This window comes from Orycteropus afer, unplaced genomic scaffold (genome assembly GCF_000298275.1).
Source record: "Orycteropus afer afer isolate SDZICR_OR568_19922 unplaced genomic scaffold, OryAfe1.0 scaffold00012, whole genome shotgun sequence".
In the NCBI taxonomy this organism is placed as follows: domain Eukaryota; kingdom Metazoa; phylum Chordata; class Mammalia; order Tubulidentata; family Orycteropodidae; genus Orycteropus; species Orycteropus afer.
This window is the reverse complement of record NW_006921599.1, coordinates 11,068,006-11,091,138: the sequence shown is the minus strand read 5'-3', so window position 1 is coordinate 11,091,138 and position 23,133 is coordinate 11,068,006. Positions and strand designations below refer to the sequence as shown.

General features: G+C 40.8%; 1 protein-coding gene across 1 annotated transcript in view; it reads right to left on the bottom strand.

Annotated features, from left to right (window-relative positions):
- JARID2 (jumonji and AT-rich interaction domain containing 2) overlaps positions 1–23,133 on the bottom strand; it is a 185,064-nt gene that overhangs the window by 67,739 nt on the left and 94,192 nt on the right. Inside the window, exons 3-4 of the mRNA XM_007951903.2 lie at positions 16,614–16,783; positions 1,762–1,938 (exon numbers count right to left, since the gene is read on the bottom strand). Coding sequence (XP_007950094.2) covers positions 1,762–1,915 — 154 coding nt within the window. The 5' untranslated portion in view covers positions 1,916–1,938; positions 16,614–16,783. The remainder of the gene's footprint in view (positions 1–1,761; positions 1,939–16,613; positions 16,784–23,133) is intronic.

Sequence of the window (23,133 nt, the reverse complement as noted above, 5' to 3'; positions counted from 1 at the left end):
CTTCTTTGTTGTTGTTATGTGCCCTTGAGTCACACCTGACTCATAGGGACCCCTCCTTGGGTTTCCAAGGCAGTATCACTAGGAAGTAGATTGCCCAACCTTCCTTCCAAAGAGTGGCCAGCCGGTGGGGTTGAACCCTCAGCCCTCTGGTTAGCAGTCAAATGCCTTAGGCACTATGCCACTTGTCCTAAATCTGTATTTTCCACTAGGTACAGAAAGACAAGTGGTAGTTCAGTGCAAAGGCTTTGAGAGCCTTAGTCACTAACACACAGCAATGATTTTGCACTATTTGTAAACTGGAACTCTACCTCATAGGGCTTCTGTGAGTCCTAAACGAAATAGGACAGGAGCTCAACAAATGACAGCCATAATTTCTCCCAACACTCCATTCTCTTCACTTCACTCTCTTCTTTTTGTATGTATTTGGCCCATCACATGCTACTTCAATTAGTAACCATGTCCTCTCAGTACCAGCTCTGTAATCTCTCCATATTGCATTCTTCTTTTTACATTTATATTATATCCTTCTATTTATACTGCCAAGAACCAGTTTTAGACCCTTGTTACCTTTGGCCAGGTAACTGACTACAGTTACAGCCTTCCAATTTGTTTCATTTTCTGCAAGCCATTTCCCTTTATTATATCCTTGTAATCATTGACAGCCTAATCTTTTCAGCGCACAACTCCAATTAAGTCTCTTGCCTGTGAAAAACCACTGGGCACTTTCAATAGCCAAGTTATTTAAAAAGGGACTCCTCTAACTAATACTCAAAGCTGTTATGCCTGCCTTTCTGCCTGCTACTCCTATGCCCTTTACATAACACAAGAGGGAAAAACAGTCTGCTTCATGAACTACGTGCATTTTCTGAATTCAGTAACAGTCTTCTTTCTAAGCTATCTCTACCTGCTGAAATTGCAGTCTAAAAAATTAATCTCAAAAGTTTCCTCACATAATCTTCACAGCCCCTCCCTAAACTCGTGTCCACAAGAGCCTTCTTACAATGTGACCTTATGTGGAAATAGAGTCTTTGCAGATGCAATTAAAGTAAAGATCAAGATAAGAATCATACAGGATTAGGGTGGGCCTTAAATCCAATGAGTGCATCATTATAAGAGACAGAAAAGGACACAGGAGAGACACAAGGAGGAAGGCTATGCAAAATTATCTGGGTAGGCCTTAAATCCAATGGCAAGTGTCCTTCAAAGAGACACAAAGAAGAAAGACAGAGAAGGCCAAATGAAGATGGGACTAGAGATTAAAGTGATGTTGCCACAAGCTAGTGTCACTAGAAGTTGTGCAAAGCAAGGAAGAACTCCCCTCTAGTCTATAATGAGAGCATAGTCCTATAGATAACCTAAATAAAGAAATCTGGCTGCATTAAGAACTGAAAAAGAATTTCTGTTGTTTTAAGCCACCAAGTTAGTGGAAATTTGTTATAGCAGCCCTAAGAAACTAACAGAACTGCTTCCATTTACATGGAAATTCATCTGCAATTCTTATGGCGTGTATCATAGCCACTACTCTAAGAATACTTATACTCAACAATCTATTCCTCTACAATACCCTTGTATACCCTGTGTTGTACTAATCTCTCTGTCCATAAAGACACTTAGAGAAGTATCTAGAACTAGCTTTGCCACTAACCAGGAAGGCAACCTTCATCACTTAGCCTCTTGTCAACAGATGATCTCTTCTAGTTTATCTCACCCAAGCCTTCAGCTTTAATCTTTAAACACATACAAACTCATCAGAGGACTTACCATGACCATTGTGAACATGCTTGTGGGTTTTCCCTTTCCTGGGGGTTGACTGGCATGAAGATGAAGCATTGTTGGTGGCTGCTTTGACGTCTTCCGTCTCATAGTCTTCCTCTTCAACATCCTCCTCCTCCTGAGAGCTTCCAAAATATACCATGTTGTTGGGCAGCGCAGGAGAACCTGGTGGATTTAAGAAAGATGGCTCAAAAACACAAGCTTTCCTCCTGACTGCTTCCAGAAGCTGCCCAACAATGGAGACATTCATTAAGTTACAAACCTAAATCCTTAATGCTGAGCACATAAAACAAACCTATTCAGATCCATTGCCATTTTTAATTTATTTTTCAAATATCCCCCAGGAAATAAAACTCCATCTGTGTTCTTTTAACAGATTTTAAGCAAAAACCCCCAGCAGGGGGATGATGCCGTTCAATAAACATAACAAATCAAAATTTGAAAAAAATCTCATTTGAATAGTTCTTGAGGGTAAAAAAGAACCAAGGATTAAAGTGAGCAAGTAAAACAACTATGTTTGTTTGTTTTAAAACTACCCACACTGTTGAGTAAGGGAAACTATTGCTATATATTTAACTCACTAGACTTTAAAAATATAAATTCAAGCAAATGAACTCAGAAACTAAAGAAAACACAATCAGAGAGAAGCCAGTGGTAAAAACAGAACATAAGGTTTCCCCAGTAAGGCAACTTTCTTGTATTTTTAGAAGGTGAATGACAAGCACGGATTCCCAAAATTCCAAGAGTATACTTGGAACCTACTTCAGAGTTTTGACTAGGTTAACAGCATGTAAATTTATTAAAATAAATTCCTGTACAACACTAAAGAAAAGTGCTAGGTTAAAACTGTGGGGGGGGGGGGAGAGACGGACGACCAATTCTCCTCATAGAACAAACTCGTGTCTCTCATTCCTTTTACATCTTAAATTCCCAGCCCCAAATGTTTTCATGAATTTAAGATGAAATGCAATATAGCCCTTCCTTATAGAATAAAATGACAATTCAGAAGGAGCTGTCAGGTCACCGGTATGTTGCTTAGAACCAGGGGTACGAAAATCCAATGAAAATCCCCAGAATTAATCTCTGGGAATAAATGTGAATTAAAATCCTAATGCATATAATTCCACTAGGGAATAGGGTTTTGTTATATTAATGAGACCATCAGTGTAGTTTTAGGTCCTAAACCTAATCATTTCTAAGTCATAAAAAGAGCACATCAGACAGAGAAAAAGCACAGAAGGAGGGGAGGGGGTGGCATGGGATGGAATAAAGATGCCACACACAGACCACCAAGCACACTGGAATACAAACAGTGAAGGAGACCAGGATCTCCCACAGGTGACAGAGAATGAGGCTTCCCCTACAGCTGGTGCCATGAATAACACCTGTAGCCTCCAGTACTGTGAGAAAGTCAATTTCTGTTCTTTAAAGTCATTCACTTGCGGCATCTGTGTGATAGCAGCACTAGTAACTAAGACACCTATTAAGAATTTTAGGGAGTAATACTACCAAGAAGTAGAAGGAGCAATAAAGGTTAAATTCATTTCTTTTCTTGCCCACTGTCCTATCATCTAAAACATCCAAAGTCAAGTAATCAATGTGCTCTACCTCCCAAATGGAGCTCTCAAACTTGGAATACAATAGTTAAATACCATTCCTATCCAGCTTCAGAAGGGCTTGTTCTGTGAGGAGGAGAGGGGAAATGAACAAGCTGCTACAGGGAGCTGATGTGGGAAAGCAAATACCTATCTCTCATAATTGCAAAACTACAAAGACAAAAGCAGGTATATCTCCAGTCTCCTTCCCTTTTGTTGCCTCCTTCCCCATGAGGTACCACTCTCACTGGGTGGACATGAAACTCCAAAGTGAAAAAAACTATTTGTGGGTAACGGAACTGGATATAGTTTGACAAAAGCCATTTCCCAAAGTTTGTGTGTGTGTGTGTGGGGGGGGGGTTGGTTTTCTTTTACATGAATCTTAAATCTGATATAGGAAAATCATTTAATCAACAAGAATCAGAGATGACGTACAGTAACAGAACGTTTCCACTACCCACTGTCCTGGCGCGGATTCTGACTCACGACAACCCTATCCCTGTAAGGACAGGGTAGAACTGCCTCATAGGGTTTTCAAGGCTGTCATCTTTATGGACACAAGCTGCCTCATCTTTCTCCAATGGAGCACAGGTGGAGTCCAAGCACTGACCCTTTGGTTAGCAGCCAAGCACTTAACCACTGTATCACCAACACTCCTACATTTCCACTAGAACAATTTAATATCTCATTCTAAGCAGATTTAGAATTAGGAACAGACTCAACCAGAGAAAGAGGAGACATCACCTTTCCTGGCTTCTTAATCAGAGGTTCTCAGACAAGAATCAGCTTTCACAATTATATAGAGGTTGGAAACCTGGTACTGCAATGGTTAAGTGCTCAACTGCTAAGTGAAAGGCTGGGCTGTTTGAACCCCCCAGTAGCTCCACAAATGACAGATGTGGCAATCTGCTTCTGTAAAGATTCTAGCCTTGGAAGTGCTAAGGGACAGTAGTTCCATTCTGCCCTAGAAGGTCTCTATGAGATGGAACTGACTCAACATCGAGTTTCTTCTTAATGTATAGGGGTACTTCCACAGCCAAATACACCAATACTAGCAATTCTCCTTCCTAAATCTCAATTTATTAAGCACTTAAGAAAAATAAGAGAAATCCTAGTTCAGCACTCAAAAGATGTTCAAATTATTTTATCATAAATCCAACTCATTCCAGCAAGTACATGACAGTAACTTGTTAAATGCTGTCAGCTAACACTTGGACTCTGTTGAGAGGTAATTTCCTTCTCTTGTACAATGAGAGGGAAATAGGTTACATAAGCTCTTAAAAGTTCCTTCCAATCAAAATCTTAAAACATTTAATTTCTTTTAAAGAAGTCTTCATACACTCTATCATCGATGCACTGACTGACAGCTGAAATCAGAAAGATCAACTGGAATTAAAATGGGTGGGTTTTGTGTAGCTCCTGTGGTAACTTCTACAATTTGTCGCAGGGATATAGCACCAGGGGAGTAAGAAGAGACAAGCTACGGGAAGGTATTCTGGGAGGTGAGCAATTCCCACTGTCTTAGTTATCTAATGCTCCTATGACAGAAATAACACAAATGGACGCCTTAAACAGAAATTTATTCTTCTCACAGTTTAGGAGTCTAGAAGTCTGATTTCAGAGCGCCGGCTGTAGCAGAAGGCCTTCTCTCTCTGTGGGATCTGGCGGGAGGTCCTTGCACTCTTCTGACCTTCTGTCCCTGGGCAATCTTTCTGTGCCTTGGAATCTCTCTTCCCTCATCTTTGCTTCTGAGTTGCTTGTTTAATCTCTTTTATATCTCAAAAGAAAGGGACTCAAGACACACCCCACACTAATCCTGCCTCACTAACATTACAGTGACAGTCCATTCCTAGATGAGATTATAGCCACAAGCATAACACATATTTTGGGGGGACACAGTTCAATCCATAACACCCCTCTAGAATCTCTCATCCTTCCTCAACAGAAAAGGCAACAAACTCTGCAACTGGGGCCATCTGGGGATAGTGTGAAAATAAGGGGGAAGTACGATATGATGAAAATATTTTGCGTTTCAAATAGAATCAGGAAGATCCACATAGAGGAAATGGGATTATTATATATTACAGTAAAAAATTAACTGCCACTTAAAAAAATCTATTGGATTTTTTCTTTTTAAAACCCAAGCCTTAGATAAAGCACCAAGTAAATACTGCATTCCTTACACAAGATTGTGAGAGACTTGGGTGAACACCGAGTTTATGTTTCAAGAAAGTGAAATGGAGCAAATGTCTAAAAGCTTAGACTGGATTCATCCAGGTTTCATTAACAGCCTAGAGAAAGCTTACAGGGTAATTTAACAAGAGCAGAAGACCACCACTAACGAATGGATTTGTCTTAAGTGCTTCTCAGCAAATAAAACTAATCTAACACAATAGTTATTCTAGAGGAAAGTCAGAGGCTAATATAAGAGATATGTAATACAGAAAGGAGGACAGTAAAGGTACCAGTTTCTGAGGGATTAGCTCTCAAATCAAAAGCTTGTAACAATACAAACTCCTTCTCATGGATTGTGGTGGAAAGGACAGGATTTCTAAGTACAGGACAGAAAAAGGATAAAAAGCAGACTGCCCTCACCCTGAAAGGTGACCTGGATTCTATTTAAATGACTGACACACAGGCCTCCACCTAAAGGTAAAACATCAATAAAGAAAAACAATAAGGAAGGGTTCGCACACCAGAAGGTGATGGAGAGGCTAGTATGATAAGGAAAACTTCTAGGAGAAGGAAAAGGATTAAATCCCAGTAATAACAAACCTCAGGTGTGAAATTCCGTTTACTACTACAGGCAAATCAGAAGGAAGATTGAGCAATAAACTTTCATAGAAATACCACCTTGGAAACCCAAGGAGGGCTCAGTAGGAGATGGGATCAATTCCATGGCAGTGAGTTTGTTTTCTTTTTTTTTTGGTTACTAGGGTAAAAAGTGTCCACATTTAGTTCAGATATTTGGCTTGCACAAATTCTCCCCTCTGGCAGAGCCCACTCACCAAGGGCAACACTCAGACTTTCTAGGCATGCTCTCCAAGAAGCCAATGACAATCTGATTCACCAGGAACAGCACTCATGAACAATTAACATCTCCCTAGAAGGAACAGACCTCCAGAATTTTGCTAATTCTCTCAGACCTGTACATATAATTAGCCTTGTAGTCAGACATCGGCTTTGTAGTCAAACCCAAGCAGGCAGAAGCCTAAATCCAACTGAGTCTAATGGTCAATACATCAAGACCATATTCCAATGCTCTGTCAAAAGGGGCTCTTGTCGATACCCCTGAATTCACCAGCAGCATGTCCATATGTAATGGAGTAGAGTAGAGGGGCCAACAAAACAGAAAGCTAAGAATTCAGCCCAGGAGAAACCACTGTACTGACAAAATTAAAGCCAAGTCAGTATGTCTTTCTTTCTCATCCAGATAAAACCAGGAAAACCATCTCATATTTCACACAAAAGCAAAAATTACCAAGGTGACAGAGAAATATGACTGTTAAATAGTAATATTCAAAAGAAGCAATATAAGCAGCACAAATATGCAGAAGACATCAAACTCACAGAGTTAAAACATTTCTGCAAAGCAGATTTATTTCATCTTAACCTAGACACTACCCTGATTATCTCATTTTTAAAAAGTTTTAGTGGAAGAGGACTAAACACAAAAGAAAGATAAAGGAAAAGATATTTAAAAACTCCACAAACATACAGCAGTCTGAGCAGTTACCAGTGAAAATTTTTCCACATTCCTCTGTATAAAATGGGTGAATATGTGTATTATACTTATCCTGAGTCCACAGAAAGTTAAACTAATATTTAGCAAGATATTTTAAAATAGAAAAGTGTGCATGGTTTTAAATTTTCATTAAAAATAGTTTGAAACTTATATAGAAACTGGCATTTAAAGGGTAAGCCTTATATCTAGAAAATTTTTATGGGAACACACCTTTCCTCCAAATGTCAGATGAGGCAGACTTTCTGAAAAGCTCACTGTAGGCCCAGCATTCAAGAAAACTGAACAGGGCTACAGGAATGACATATCTGAGAAATGTATGATTCACAACTTAAAAATACATCCTATGGCTCACTAAAAAGAGAACTGTCCTCAGCGGGGCCCACCTAACCACTTGCTGCAAATACCAGCAAAGAAGGTGGAAACCAGGGTAGGGGTGGGAGTGGGGGGTGAATTCTCAGAAAGGGCTCATCTGCCCTTGTTTCTAGTCATGCCCTTGTGTTCTCAGGTAACAGCTTCCCAGACTCTCAACTTGTACTGAAGATACAAGCCTGGTTTATAACATGAATTAACAAGAGAGAGACTCTGACTTTATCACATGGAATTATATCATATGTTTCCTTTACATTTTGTTTAGAAGGGTAATTGACAAAAAGGCAAGCTTCTGGCAGTGGAGTGCCTAAGCACTGGACTGCTAACCATAAGACTGGTGGTTCAAACCCACCAACCACTCCTCAGAAGGAAGACTGGGCAACCTACTTCTGTAGATAAACCAGCTCAGACACCCAAAAAGAGGTCACTATGAGTCGAATCGGCATGACAGCAGTGAGCGAAGCAGTCCATGTTTTTCGTGTGTGTGCGCGCGCATGTGTATATAGAGGGATTAAACAATAAACAATGAATTGTAAGAGCATATAGATAGTTTTCTATCAAAATTACAGGCAGATTTTTCTCTCCCGGTTATTCAAGTGCATTAGCAAATGTGAAAAAAATCTGAACTTGGATCAGAGAAGTGGAATTGGGAGTAGGGAACGCATCTGTGCTTTGCCAAAGCCGTATTTCATTACTTTTCAGAATTAGCTGGCAATGCCTCCACAATATTTACTGAAGTGCAAACCAAATGTTTTCATCTGGACAAAAACCAAACTGTGGTATGTTACAACCACAACAGAAATCATTTTAATCCAAAAGCTTGCTTTCTCTAATTTGGGCTGTGGTTTCTATAAAATTGGATTCTTCTCCGTGAATCATGTACACTGACAAGTCTTCCTTCCCATTTTCTTCCCTCCCCCAAACAGTTCTTTATTTTAACAAGTCAAACATAGCTCAGCTCTGTTTTGGAAAGACCCTAGAGGGATTCCCTGCATACTATCATTTAGCTGGGGAGTCAAGTTCTGTAGCTGAACCAATAAACATGAGCTGGCCCCCGCCAGGCTGGTGTGTCTTGTGATTCATTTTCAGGATCCAAAGACAAAATGAAAGGTAACCAGCCTCTACTATCGTATTAAATTAAAATACAAAATTTCAAATTGCTCTAGTAGGGACTAGAGTGGGGAATGAAGGGGAAGAGCACTACCCCTGTTGAAATGCAGAGTCCACGCATAAGCAATCAAAACAGTTGCCTTCATTCATTAATGAAATTATACACCAAGCACTGTTCTAGGCACCAGTGACCAAAACAGACCATACATCTATATCCATTTGGCACATGCAAGCACACATAGCATTTAGTTTCCTAAAAGACTGTGGAACAACTGTAACACATTTAATGGCACTCTCTTCTGTCCCCTTCCCGGTCTGCCTTTACACCACAGAAAAACCAAAAGCAAACTCACTGCCATTGAGTCAATTCCAACTCACAGCAACCTGCTTTGGGTTTCTGAGGTGATAAATCTTTACGGAAGTAGATTGCCCAGTCTTCCTTCCACAGAGTGACTGGTGGGTTTGAACCACCCATCTTCTGGTTAGCAGTCAAATGCCTTAGGCACTATGCCACCAGAGCTCCTTTTTTACACCGCATAAGGGGAAGAATTTATAATATAATAGGATTTCCCAAACATCAATCACTTGCAAACCACCATTAGAGTATTCCATATACATGTATACCACGCACACCCAGGCATCATTTAAATGATCTATCTCTATTATAACAATAGAAAACTAGTATCACTTGTCCTAAAAAGGTAATAATAAAATGACCATAAAGACAAAGTGCTTATCTAATGTCATCTTTGTTACCACCAGGGGCACATGTAATAGGCTCAGGGCAACAACCCTCCAGGAAAAACAAAACCAAACCCAAGGGAAACCTTTATTCCTAAAGGTCAATAGTTGACTGGCCATCCTGGGATTGAAACCCATTTTAGGATTATTCCTCCTCTTCATTACGTGGTTATCCAAAAAGGACAGCAACCTTTGGAAAGGACTCTGCATAGATTCTGAAACCTAGGGCTCAAGCCTCAGCTCTGGCAGCCTCTTACTTGCCACGAGACTTGGAGTTCATACATCTGTACAATGAGCATAATGTCTTCAGCCATAACAACTGTACGAACCCACGTTGTGAGGTAATGGATGCAAAAGCACTCCATAAGCTACTCACACTAAACTGACAACACTAGGCTGATATATGGATTTGATGGCAAAAACAATTCATACCTATAAAAACAAATTGTCATTCTCTTTTACAGTTAAGAGCAAGGACTATTTCCTATATGGGAAAGTAAGCAGAATGGTGACAAAGATGTCAGGGCATGAGAAAAGCAAAGTGTACTCACTCAGTGGTTAGAGCTCCCGGGACGTGGGGGTGAGTGAGAAGGCAATACCATATGAGAGCTGGAAACCTTCAGCCATGCAAACCTTCTCACAGAAGCACAAAAGACAAAGTGAGGACCTCTTCCTCACTGTGGAACCCCTCAGCAATCTTCCATTCCTGAATAAGATCACACACCTCATCTTTGTGAAGTTCCACCCAGTCATCTGATGGGAATCACAAAGACCACCGCTAAGAGAGCCAGACCAACTCATTCATTGCACCCAGGTATTCTCTGTTGTTAGTCACGATCCATCTGCATCAGCCATGCTATCTCTCATGCCATGACCTTGTCTAAATCTGGCATGGAATTCTGGCAGTTCTCTGTCAGTGTATGCCTAAAGCCATTTTAAAATTTCCTTTAACAGAATTCTGTTGTGTGTGATATTAATGATATTGTTCGATATTTTATACATCCCCGTGGATCATTTTTCTTGAATCGATCATTTTTCTTGAATCATGTACCTCTTTGTTCCCAGGTACCAGGCATTCCCCACATCAGGACATCCGTTCTCTCTACAAGAGCCCTAATGTGTGAGACTCAGCAAAGAAAACTCCATGGATAACACATCCGTCCTCCTCCCAACAATGTCAACCTCACACCCTGATCTAGCCAACACAAGAGAAGAGGACATATCTTTATAATTAAAAGCCAGAACATCCTCCCTCCAATCTTTTCCACACTGTTCTCTGAACACTTAGCTGAAAACATACATACATACAAATACACATCACAGCAAATGCAACCAAGTCCCTGGACCTCTGTGTCTCCAAGAACACATAAATCATAACCGAGAGCAGCATGATGGTGCTCAACCTACATTACCTCCAAATAGCAAAGCATCCTGCCAGACGGTTATTGAGCATCAGAAGTACAGAAGGGGAAACAAGCTTGAAAATAACGTGATTAGGATTATTCAACATGACATGGACACCAAATTGCATCTTCTCTACCACATGAAACTTCCTCAAATCACCTCACATCCCAATGGAAAGAGAAAATGAATACTCCTGAGAGTGCACTTTGCCTTTGGGACATAGAAACCAGTCACTCTGATGCCGTCACAGTAATGTCATCCTAGCAGCCATGACCAAACAAAATCAGACTGTTAGCTTAAAATTTTCAAAGCCCATCTACCTTCTCTAAATGGATCTCAGAAAGAGGAGGAAATACGGAATGGGGTCTCCAGAAACTAAAAGCCAGAGATGCTTCTGAGAAATACTACTGAATGTATGCCAGCAGCCACTGGAGCCAGCTTCATCTTCAGGGAGGACAAAGCGTGGTCGGAGGCCAGCTGGCCCCCACAATGAGGGCTGGAGCAGGGCCAGTCCTGTGAGCAAAATGTTTCGGAGTCTTAACGAGTGGTCAAGGTCACAGAGCAAATTAAAAGGGACCCATCCACCCCCTCCTCAGAGCTTAAGAATTCCAAGGTTTCATATTTCTTCATAACTAGCCTGATAAACTGCTAGGAAACAAATCACTTGTTCAGCAGAACTGAGCCAAATAACACAGACTCGATCATAAGGCTGGTCTGATAGAAGAAAAGAGAGTGTGGCTACTGAAAACCTCAAGGCAACAAATGCCGTATTTTAGGTATGTTGACCATTACCAGTCTCAAAATTAAGATGCAACAGCTCTCAGAAGGGACCATCAAAAAAAGCTGTATACTGCTCTGATAGTGTGCTTTCTTCCCCAATGAGTTTCTATAATAAAAAAGTATTCCCATTTTGCTGAAGGAAGTTCATCATTAGCACCATAGTGTTCCTTGCAATCGGGGGATTATTTAATTGCTTTCTAGCAGGTTAATCCCCTTTCATTCTGTGACCTCTAAATCACCCCAGGCTTTTCTGCATTTGCCCTACTTAGAATTCACTGTCCCTAATACCCAAGGCAAGCACTACATCAAAAAAAGGTGCTGCATGCCAATAACACTGGTAAATATCATTACAAAAAACTCCAGGGATGGGCTGTCTTGTCTATTACCTGGCAGGTTTGTTTGTTTCTCTTTAAAAAAAAAAAAAAAAAAAAAACACAGCTGGTCTTTCAGATTGTCCCTCCTAAATTTCTTTCAAATCAAACTCTCCTCTCCACTCCTCCTGCTAATGTCTGCCCAAACTCATTGGGAAATTGTGAATGTATGGCCCCATTCTGGACCTGCTTCACACCGTTAGCTTTTGCTAACTCCACAATGACCATGTGCTATAGATGCTAGGCTATCCATTTTACAATGAGGAAACTGAGACTGAGAGTAGTTTAAGTCATCTGCCCAAGACCCATCAGACTTCAGTCTCCTGCCTGTGCCTCCTAAACCTGAGATGGTTCACCCACAGCCTCCATCCATTCCCCACAGAGCTCCAAAGCCACATTTCTAAACTCCTGGGCATATCAAGCCAAACGGCTCGAGGTACAAGTTCACCCAAAGGTGCCTTCAAAGGAAGACTTTGCAAAGCTCAGAAGGTAGGAATGTACAGGACCGGAGGACACAGCAAAAAGGTAACTACAGGGAGGAAGCAGGAAGAGAAAGGATACATTAAGGGGGTTGCAATCAGTATCTTAAAGTAAAATGTGCATGAATTGTTGAATGGAAGATGAATTTGGTCTTAAATGTTCACCCAAATCACAATAAAAAGTTTTTTTAAAAAAGGGGTAACCAGGTTTGCTGGTCCAATAGAACCTAGTGGAACCACTGAGACCACTGAGACTATGGCCCCTAGCTGCCCGTCAGGTCTGGAATTGAACCCACACCTGTGGCTTCCAGCCAAACAAAAGACAGGTATATGAGTTGAACATTTACCTGACGTAGATACACTCCTTGGAGAGAACCACCATGGGAGAAAGAAGGGCTGCTTATGCACAGGGAGACAGCTCAGGGGGCAAGAGTGCATGGAGGGATGGACACAGGGAAGAGATAACTATTGGGAAAAAGTGGGAGGGGAACTGTTGCATTGTGGTAAATTGTGATCAATGTCATGAGACAAAGTGTATGTGAACTGCTTTATGGAAAGTGAATTTCCTCTGTAAATTTTCACCCAAATCACAATTTAAAAAAAATCATAATAATAATAAATTTTTTTAAAAAAATTAGAAAGGCCTGGCAATCTACTTGTGAAAAAAAATCAGCCTAAGGAGCAGTTCTACTCTGACTTACAGGGGGTCAGGAGTCAGAATCACAATTGGCTTCATTTATTAATTTTTTTAAACTTAGCCTTCCAAAAAGTTTCTAATACATGCTCCAAGCCCCAGCTCAACTATCACTTCCCCAGTCATCACAGTCCCTTTTCTTTCATGCTCATACTTGGTCCCCACCTCAGTATCCTGGCATTTTCACACATTATTTTGTGATTGCTAACTTTACCTAACAACACTGATACTGTTTTATAGCTTCTAATCTCTGTTTTCTCAGTGTCTAATGTGCAAAAAGGGGTAAAAGAAAGGTTTGCTAAATTAATTACTGAGTGACAGGTGATCACTGAAGACTTCAGGAGGCACAAGAAATGAAAACCAGCCAGTCCTAACCCAGAAATGCTAGGAGGCCTCCAAAACAGGCTCTCTCTATCCAGCCGAGCTGTGACACCCACGGTCAGAAGAACAAACTGTACAAAGGTGTGCATGTTTTAGGAATCCCCTTTGGGAATCCCCGGCATTTGCAATGCCCTATTATAAAGGGAAAAAATGTAAATAAGAGAATCATTTAACCTGTCACTGCTCTGCTGCTGTGTAAAGCTTTTTAATCTGTTAATAATCAGAGTCAGAACAAAGAGCAGAAGACAGAATTCGTTAAGAATAACGATACTGGTGACAGGAAATAAGGCGCTGGGACAAATCACTGTGCACCACACATACCCTCCTCCTGCATTTACTAGCAAAAGATACTAATTATGCCTCTGGCAAGAGACGTGAGGGACCCCTCCAAACGAGCTATTTAAAGATAAATACACTGCAGACAAACAATTTGGGAACGCCTGCACTATTCATGCCGTTCTCCTTCCTTTTAGAAATTTTAGGTCATAATATGAAATAGGGAAGGGGCACAGCCTTGCCAAATTTAGCTGATAGGTCTCTAAGAGCCTTACAACAGACTGAAAAATCTCTAAAGCTTTTTAATCCTGAAAAACTGCCTGGTGTGTTTACATATATACACTAATCCCGGTATTAAATAGGGTCGGTTTTCAAGGTTTTTGTTGAAGTACCTAATGGGTTGCAGGGAGAAGGCATGGTCTTGGGCTCTCATTAATGGATAATGAACATTGAAGAACACCATCCTCTGGTCTTTCCCTCAGCCTTGAGATTTATCCTCTGATTCCAAATTAGAGACATGACTATTAAAGGTAATAATTGGGGACTGGAGAAAAGAATGACCTGTAAACCTTGGCAACAAGCATCACTTCCAGGTCTTTGATTGGATTTCTTCATTATATTTGCAGCCTGACTTTCTTTCTGATAAATAATGAGCTTATTAGAGACAGCCTTCTTTACACCACAGTAGATGTTACACCCAAGGGTGATGGAGTGACTGGGCTCTTTATGTTTAATACTAGGTTGGAGGATCTGACAAGCTCTATTAGGTCTGCAAGCAGCACAAAAAAAAAGAAGAAGAAGAAGAAACAGAATTAGAATGCAGGTAATAAGAATGGTAAAAGGATTTCCAAACAAGAACTTAATCTGAAAAGACTTCAAATGAGACACTGAGACAATGATATCACGTCATTGGCAACTGATAACAAAAAGTTAGAAACATACCTAAATGTGATTAAGAAAGCAGATAAATTAAGAGAATCAGCTAAGCTGGACACAATATATTAACACTGTTCAGATGGTATGACAGACGAGAAAATCTATGTGATAGATAGGAAAACCCGTATGTGGTAGGAAAACTAGGCTTCAAAAATAAAAGTATAACGCAACTACCATTTCAGGAGAAAATATGCACGTAAAACGCTGTTATGTGCATATTACGTATATATTCACACAAGGAACTAGTCAACAGAGTTTTTATCTGGGAGATGAAAAGGAAGCATTTTCAGTTAAACCTTTTTGCTCACTTACCCACCATCTTTGCTGATAGTTCCACTTGGACAAAAATACCTTTATGATTAAAAATTTTTTACTTTATTTTTCTTTCGCTCTTTTTCAAAATTTTATTGTGATTTGGGTGTAAGATTACAAAGCAAATTGGTTTTTCATTCAACAATTAATACACATTTTGCTCTGTGGCACTGATTGTAACCTCACACTTCAACAGCACTCTTCCCACTAGACCTCCCTGTTTACTTTTTCTACTTGTCCTTCTTTCCTATTTCTTCCTGCCTTCTGCACTTTATTATCCCTGGGCAAATGCTGCCCTTTTGATCTTACATGGTTGATGGTTCAACGGAGGTTCAGTTGATGGTTCTACAGAGTTAGTAACTCCCTGGTATCACTGTTCATCTTACAGGCCTATCTATTGTTTGGCTGAAAACTGAGCTGGGGGAGTAAATTCACTTCCAGGCCTGAAGTGTCTAAGGGCCACCTGTCTCTATCAGACCAGTAAGCTTGGTCATTTTTATTATTGTGAGTTTTCTTCCACATTTTTTTCCGACTCTAACCAGGACCTCCTATTGTGATTCCTTTTTCTGGCCTCAGAGTCATGGAGGTTGGGGTTTGCATGGTCTATTAGTCCTTGGACTAAATGTTTCCCTGCATTTTTTTAAATTTTCCTCACCATTCTTTGTTCTGAACAGGGAGAGACTAATCGTTGCAACTTAGATGGCTGCTCATAAGCTTTAAGACCCTAGTTGTTACTCACCAAAGTAGGATGCAGAACATTATCTTTGTGAACTATGTTGGGCCAACTGACCTTGATGTGCCCTGAAGACTATGGTCTTGAGCCCCCAGTCCCAGGAACTCATTCCTTCCATGTGTTTGGTTATGGCTAAGAAGTTTTCATAACTTTGTTCCCTCTATGCACTATTATAGGAACTCTGGTAGTGTAGTGTCTAAGGCACTTGACTGCTAACCAGAAGGTTGGCGGTTCAAACTCACCAGCCGCTCCTCAGAAGGAAGGTTGGGCAATCTACTTCTGTAGTGATGCTGCCTCGGAAACTCAAGGAGGGGTCGCTATGAGTCGGGTCCAACTTGATGGCACATAACAACAACAACATGCGCTACTATATTCATGGATATATTTGCAGTACATACACAGTATATGGGGGAGCTCTGGTGGCATGGTGCCTGAGGCATTGCTAACCAGAAAGCTGGCGGTTCAAACCCCTCAACCACTCCTTGGAAGGAAGATTGGGCAATCTACTTCTGTAAAGATACTGGAGTTGGAACTGACTCGACAGCAGTGACTCTGGTTTTGGTTACGTAGTATATGCGTAACATTTTATTTTCATAATGTGAAAGTGAAAGAAAATTATCTATCACTCTTATTATACTTCAAATATGAGTTTTAATTACTCCAAAAATATTACATATTAAAATGTTGTCTAGGGCAATGACAATACACCAGATTTCCAAAGACATGAAATCATACGAATTGTATGACATTTTGGGCTTTTAGTGACCTCTTCCTCAACCCAGGCTGGGGGGCTTGAAAAGATGCGTGTGAAGCAGAGACCAAAGTGAGTATCTAATCCACATGTACAGTTAGTTTTATTCCTATTTCGTTCAGTAAGACTGTTCTTCCCAAATTGACTGGTAATACTGCCTTACCTCGAAGGCAGAGAAAGGTAAGAAAATCTTCTGTCTTAGGCTTCCTTTTAGAGAGGTCAGAAATTTGAGTAGCTGGAGGGGGTAGCAATGGCTCCACTATCTTTACTGGAGTTGTGCTGGGACTATTCGGCTGAGATTGAGCAAACTTCCTTTGTGCTTGCAGCCTGGGCCTGTAAAAACAAAAGAAAATTAAAAATGAATTCAACAGAGATCAGAGGATATAGACTTACATGTAGCAATAAAACCATGACACAAAGGGGAGAGAAGACCCTATTTCAATGACTTCTTTCTAATTAAAGTTCTTTATCTCTCACACGCTTCATAAACCACAGGGTGCAATAAATTTGTTTAGAAGGCTATGATATGAAATATGCACCACAAACATGCAGATACACTATATACGTGTGCACAAACATGACATGTGCCTGTATTTTAGAAAGTTCCATGTTTCAGAAGGCTTGACTAATGACACTTTTGTACTTTTTACTCAGCCTACAGTAATCACAAGGAAAATACAAATCAGACTGCCACATTATTCAATCTTCTGTGCGCTTTCATCTAATACTACCACAACTACACACACAATTTCCTTCACACTGGCAGAACCTACACTCAGTACACCTTTGACTATCTATCGTCGTCCCAGTCTTATATCCCATATTAAGCAGTCTCCCTGCCTCTAATCTCTTCTGATTACAACTCAGTTTGCTGCGATAATTAAAGCTTACCCCCCCACACACACATACATATGTGTGTGTGTGTGTGTGTGTGTGTGTGTATAGAAAGAGAGAGATCTGGTAGCATAGTGCCTAAGGCACTTGACTGCTAACCAGAAGGCTGGCGGGTCAAACCCACCAGCCACTCCTTGGAAGGAAGGCTGGGCAATCTACCCGGAGAGATACTGCCTTGGAAACCCATGGAGGGGTCACTATGAGTCGGGTCCAACTCGACGGCACATAACAACATACATACATACATACATACATACATATATCTTTATTCTACACTCCTCCTTCTAATTATAGGAATTATAGGTTACCCTCAGCACACAGAAGTTCCCTGGGTGGCAAATGCAGTTTGTCATTAGCTGCTAATCACTAGGTTGGCGGTTTGCACCCACCCAGCAGCTACAAAGAAAGGCCTGTAAAAATGCCTACGTAAAGACTGCTGTTACTAAAGAAAAGGAAGACACAGAGAGGTAGCCCAAGAGGTACAGACAACAAAGATAAACACTTTCACATACACGATACTACATTATCAGTAATAGCAAAAAAACATTAATCTATGGATAGATATACAGGGAGACAGGCTGAATGATCCAGTATGTCTAAACAAAAGGGAATATATCCATGACCATACATAGGTTTGGCAGACGATACTTCTACATATGTATCTGTATGTGCTGTAAGAACATCTATACAAACAGACCTAACAGGTGGGCAAAGTTATGATAACTTCTTAGGCACAGTCACCCACCCTGATGGAGAGAGTTGTTGAACCTGTGGGCTCAGGACCATGGTTGCAGGGGATCAAGGTCAATTGGCCTAACATACTACACATGAACACTGTTCTACATCCTACTTTGGTGAGCAGTGACTGGGGTCTTAAAAGCCTGCAAGTGGCCATCTAGATGCAACAATTGGTCTCTCCTCATCCAGAGCGAGGAAGAATGAAGAAAACCAAAGATTCATGGAAACAATTAGTCCACGGGACTAGGGAACCACGCGAACTTCAGCCTATATGACCATAAGACTTGAAGAACTAGATGATTCCCGCTACCACTGTCAACCACTCAGAAAAGGATCAGTGCAGGAAATCCTGGATAGAGTGGGACAACAATTTGGCACAAAACTCAAAATATAAAAAACACTTGGCTTACTGGTCTAATAGAGCCTGGTAGGACCCCGGAGACTATAGCCCCTAGTTACCCTTCAGGTCTGGAACTGAACTCACTCCTGTGGCTTCCAGCCAAACGACAGACAGGAATACAGGGTGAACAATCCTAAGAATGATCAATCAAGGGAGAAGAGCAGAGCAGTTATTTGCACAGGGAGATAGCTCAGGGGGCAGGAATGCATAGGAAAGAAGGAAACAGGGAAGAGGTAACTACAGGGAGGAAGTGGGAAGAGAGTGGTAACATTGAGAGGATTGCAGTCAGTGTCATGATAACAAAACATGTATGAACTGCTGTATAGAAAATTCATTTCTATATTTGCTCTGCAAACTTTCACCCAAATCACAATTTTAAAAACAAACAAACAAAAACCAAAGCAAACCTACTGCCATCAAGCCAATTCTGATTCATAGCAACCCTACAGGACAGAGTAGATCTGCCCCTTATAGGTTTTTAAGACTTTTTTTTTTTTTTTTTTTTAAGAAAAAAAATTTTTATAAAAGGATTGCTGCTAGTTTCTGTCAAATTACTTCCGATGTGTTGTAGCCCCATTTGTGCACAAAAATTCCACAGGGTTTTCAAAGCTGTGAACTTTCAGAAGCAGACAGCCAGGCCTGTATTCCAGTATACCTCTGAGTAAGTTTGAATTGCCAACCTTTCAGCTAGTAGTGAATACTTAACCATCTGTACCACCCAGGGACCTTTCCTGAAAGATTTAAGCAGAGAAAAATCTATGGGCTCTACTCTGTAACATACAGAGTGTCCGGAAATCAGAGTAACTCCAGGAGAAACTGTCGTGTATCTACCATTCTGGCCTCTTGATGATTACAATCTTACACAGATATTATAAAGGCTGGCGGTTCAAACCCACCAGCCACTCCTCGGAAACCCAAGGAGGGGTCGCTATGAGTCGGGTCTGACTTGACGGCACATAACAACAAACAACATCTAATAAATATTTACACTTTACTTTTTTTGGGGGAAACATTTTATTGTATTTTAGATCAAAGTTTACCCAGCATGTTCAATAATTTCTACACAATTTGTTAAGTAACACTGGTTGCAACACTGCAATGTGTCAGGATTCTTCCAATTCCCTGTTTCTGACTCTCAAGTTTCCCTGCTTCTCCTTGCGGTACGTTTGGTCTCATATAGTTGATTGTTCTAAAGAGTTCACTCCTTGTGGGTGGTTATTGTTTATTATTTGGCTGAAAGGTGACCTCTAGGAGTAGCTTCAATTCCAGGTTAAAAGTACATCTTAGGATAACAGTCACAAGGTTCCTCCAATCTCTATCAGTCCAATAAGTCTGGTCTTCTAAGTTTTGTGATATATTTTTCTCCCACTCTGACTAGGACTTTCTACTGCATCCCTGTCAGAGAGGTAGTCAGGAACCATATCAAGATCTTCTGGTCTCAGACTAGAGAAAGCTGTGGGCCATTAGTCCTGTGGACTAGTCGCTTTGCTCTGTAAACTTTCACCCAAATCGCAATAAAAATTTTAAAAAAATTTTACACACAGGGAAAAAAAATTAGCTTGCTGTGTATAATCCTATTCTTGACTTTTTGTAAAAGTCAGGCCATCTTGGACTGTCCCTTTAACTTCTTTTACTTACGTCTAACCAATCTGACAGAAATCAATAAATTGTTTCATATTAGCTCTTCTTTTGATTGTAGATTTCTCAGTTTGTAATGGAGAAGGAAGCACTTTTGAGGGTAAGAATTTGCTTATATACTGCCTTAAACCACCTGTGAAGCCCTGCTCATACAGGTGCTATAAAAATAGTATTTGAAGGTAGGAGAAAGAACAAAGCAAGTCACCACCTCATGAAAAATGGTATCAGAATCTCAAATTAGAATCAAACACTGTGTGGGAATGATAATACTACCCCCTCAAGGTTGCTGTGAGTTTTCAAAAAGAAATCAGAGAGATTTGCAAAGCACAAAAATGTCTTCCCTTATATTACTGCTGGGAGTACAGATAATGTAAAACAGGAAGCTTAGTATCTAGTACACAGCGTGTGTCCACAAAACAATTAATTTTGAAATAACATTCTAGTATTTAAGAAAATATTATAGCAAAAGACACAGAGTTTTCTACTTTTTAAAAATTAGTACTTATAGTAAATTTAACATCCCCTCCCCCTACAAAAAGTTTAAATGCCACAATGTTCCCAGCTGTTTATATTTTCTTTCCTTGATTAATCAGTAAGAAATGCTTCCTTGTATCAACTTTCTCCTTCATATTAACTTTAACCCCCTTATTTCATGACCAGTGTCCACCTATACAACCAAAAAACAACGCTGTGTATTTATATATGAGGTCATATTTCTTTGGACATAACAAACCAAACCTATTGCCAGGAATAGTTTCCGAATGACAGTGACCCTACAGGATAGAGTAGAACTGCCCCATAGGGTTTCCAATGCTGTAAATCTTTCTGGAAGGCAACTGCCACATCTTCCTCCCACAGAGAGGCTGGTGGGTTCGAACCACTGACCTACTGGTCAGTAGCTGAATGCCTTAACCACTGTGCCACCTGGGCTCCTCCCTCATACATACATGACATTAAATCAAACAAGAGAAAGCATGACTACTCCAGGTACATACTGAGTAATGTATCATCTTTTTAAAAAAATCTATGATAACAAAAGCCAATCAAAAGCGTACTGTGGTGTAGTAAATTACTTAGTGTGGCTTTTCTACCCATAAGTCTTTGTAAACTCCAAGGTGGGATTTTCTATGAGCAACTGAGGAGCTCCACCTGGAGTATTTCTGTTGGGAGTGGCACAAAACAATGTTCTGGGAGGTGCCCACTCTCTCTCACGTGCTTAGAGTTCTGATGCTATGATTGGCTAGTTTGACCACCCTGCCGGGCTCAAAAGGAGGCCTCCTAGAGGCAGAACTCTCTCTGACTGCTGGTTGAGGAAGACGTGCTGCTGAAAGAGACACGTGCTGCTGGGAAAGAGACACAAGAGACGTGCATTGCTGAGTGAGACACCGAGGGACACGCACTGCTGGGAGAGAGACTGAGAGAGACTGTTGGCTGAGGGATGGTGGGCTGGGAGAGAGACTGAGCATTTTTCCTGAACTCAAATTGTAGCCTGGTGCTTCCCTAATAAACCTCATAATCTGTGAGTTCTGTGTGGCCACTGCAGTGAATTATCGAACCCAGGAGAGAGGTGGTGGGTGCTTTAGGAGGAACGGTTGGGGAAAGGGCTGGAGGGAGGCAGCATGTCTGGCCTTACAGTAATAGGCCTTGGGCTATTGATAGCGATTCTGTCTTCCTCTTGTGGGATTAGAGGAGGTCAGAACAGGTGGCCTCCTCACTGTTTTTGCACATACCAAACTCACAAAAACCAAACTCAGTGCCATCCTGTCAATTTCAACTCATAGCGACCCCCTCCACTGGGTTTCCAAGGTGGTAAATCTTTACATAAGTAGATTGTCCCACTGTCATTCTGCAGAGCAGCTGGTGGGTTTGAACTGCTAACCATTTGGTTAGCAGTTAAATGCCTTAGGCACTGCATATCAGTACCCAGGAAAAACCAAGGGGAACCAGTCACTGTAGCAAACTGAAAAAGTTTCGTAAGAATTCCTGAGTGCTACAAGAAGTATGTAAATGCCACTATCTCCAGGATTTGAGGAACAAACAACAACTTCTGTATATACAGTAGAAGACACGCCAGAAAGTGTTTGCTAGGAAAGCTATAAAGCCCAGGCGTGACTTTTTATCTCTGGTGGATGAGGGGTGAGAGGGAGGACACTGAGGGATCAGATGGCAGTAGGGGGCAGACTTTGAAGTGGTGCTTCCCAAACTATCTGATGTAAGGATTGGTTTTGTGTTTGCTCATTTTCTCCTTTGGACTTTCTATCTGGTAGCATAGTGCCTAAGGCACTTGACTGCTAGCCAGAAGGCTGGTGGTTCAAACTCACCAGCCACTCCTCAGAAGGAAGGTTGGGCAATCTACTTCCATAGTGATACCGCCTTGGAAACCCAAGAAATGGCCACTATGAGTCGGATCTGACTCAACAGCAGTGAGAAATCTGTTACAAATAGATATATTTTTATAAAACAAGAATATTAAATTTCAAAAAAATAAAGACATCAAATACAAGCTCAAATTTCTTAAGAAATGCAACAGAAATAAAATTACAGTCACGTTGTTTTAAGTTTCCAACCATTCACTCTCAATATGCTCTCAAGTCACCAACTCCAGAAAGCCAGAATCCAACTTAAGCACCACTTCTTCAGAGAAAAGGGAAAGCTATAGAAAATTCAACCACATTCCAACACCATACACAGCAGTATACCACCATTGACCAATCCCCAAAGAACTACTATACAATGCTTTTCCTCACCAACAATCTCCACACCCCATTTTAAAAACAAAAGAAAACCCCTGTAATTCTTCTGGCAATTTCACAATGTCTCACCTTCATTGAAACGGGCACAATTCACATTCAGACTATTGCAGGAATTTTATAGAAATATTGCCTGCATGTGAACAGGATGGTAAGTGTTTATTGCTTTCTCAAAAGTCAGCAACAACAAATGTCACACATTATGGGGAGGCTGTGCAGCCATAATGAAAAACAAACATGCAAACACAATGAACAGATGACAG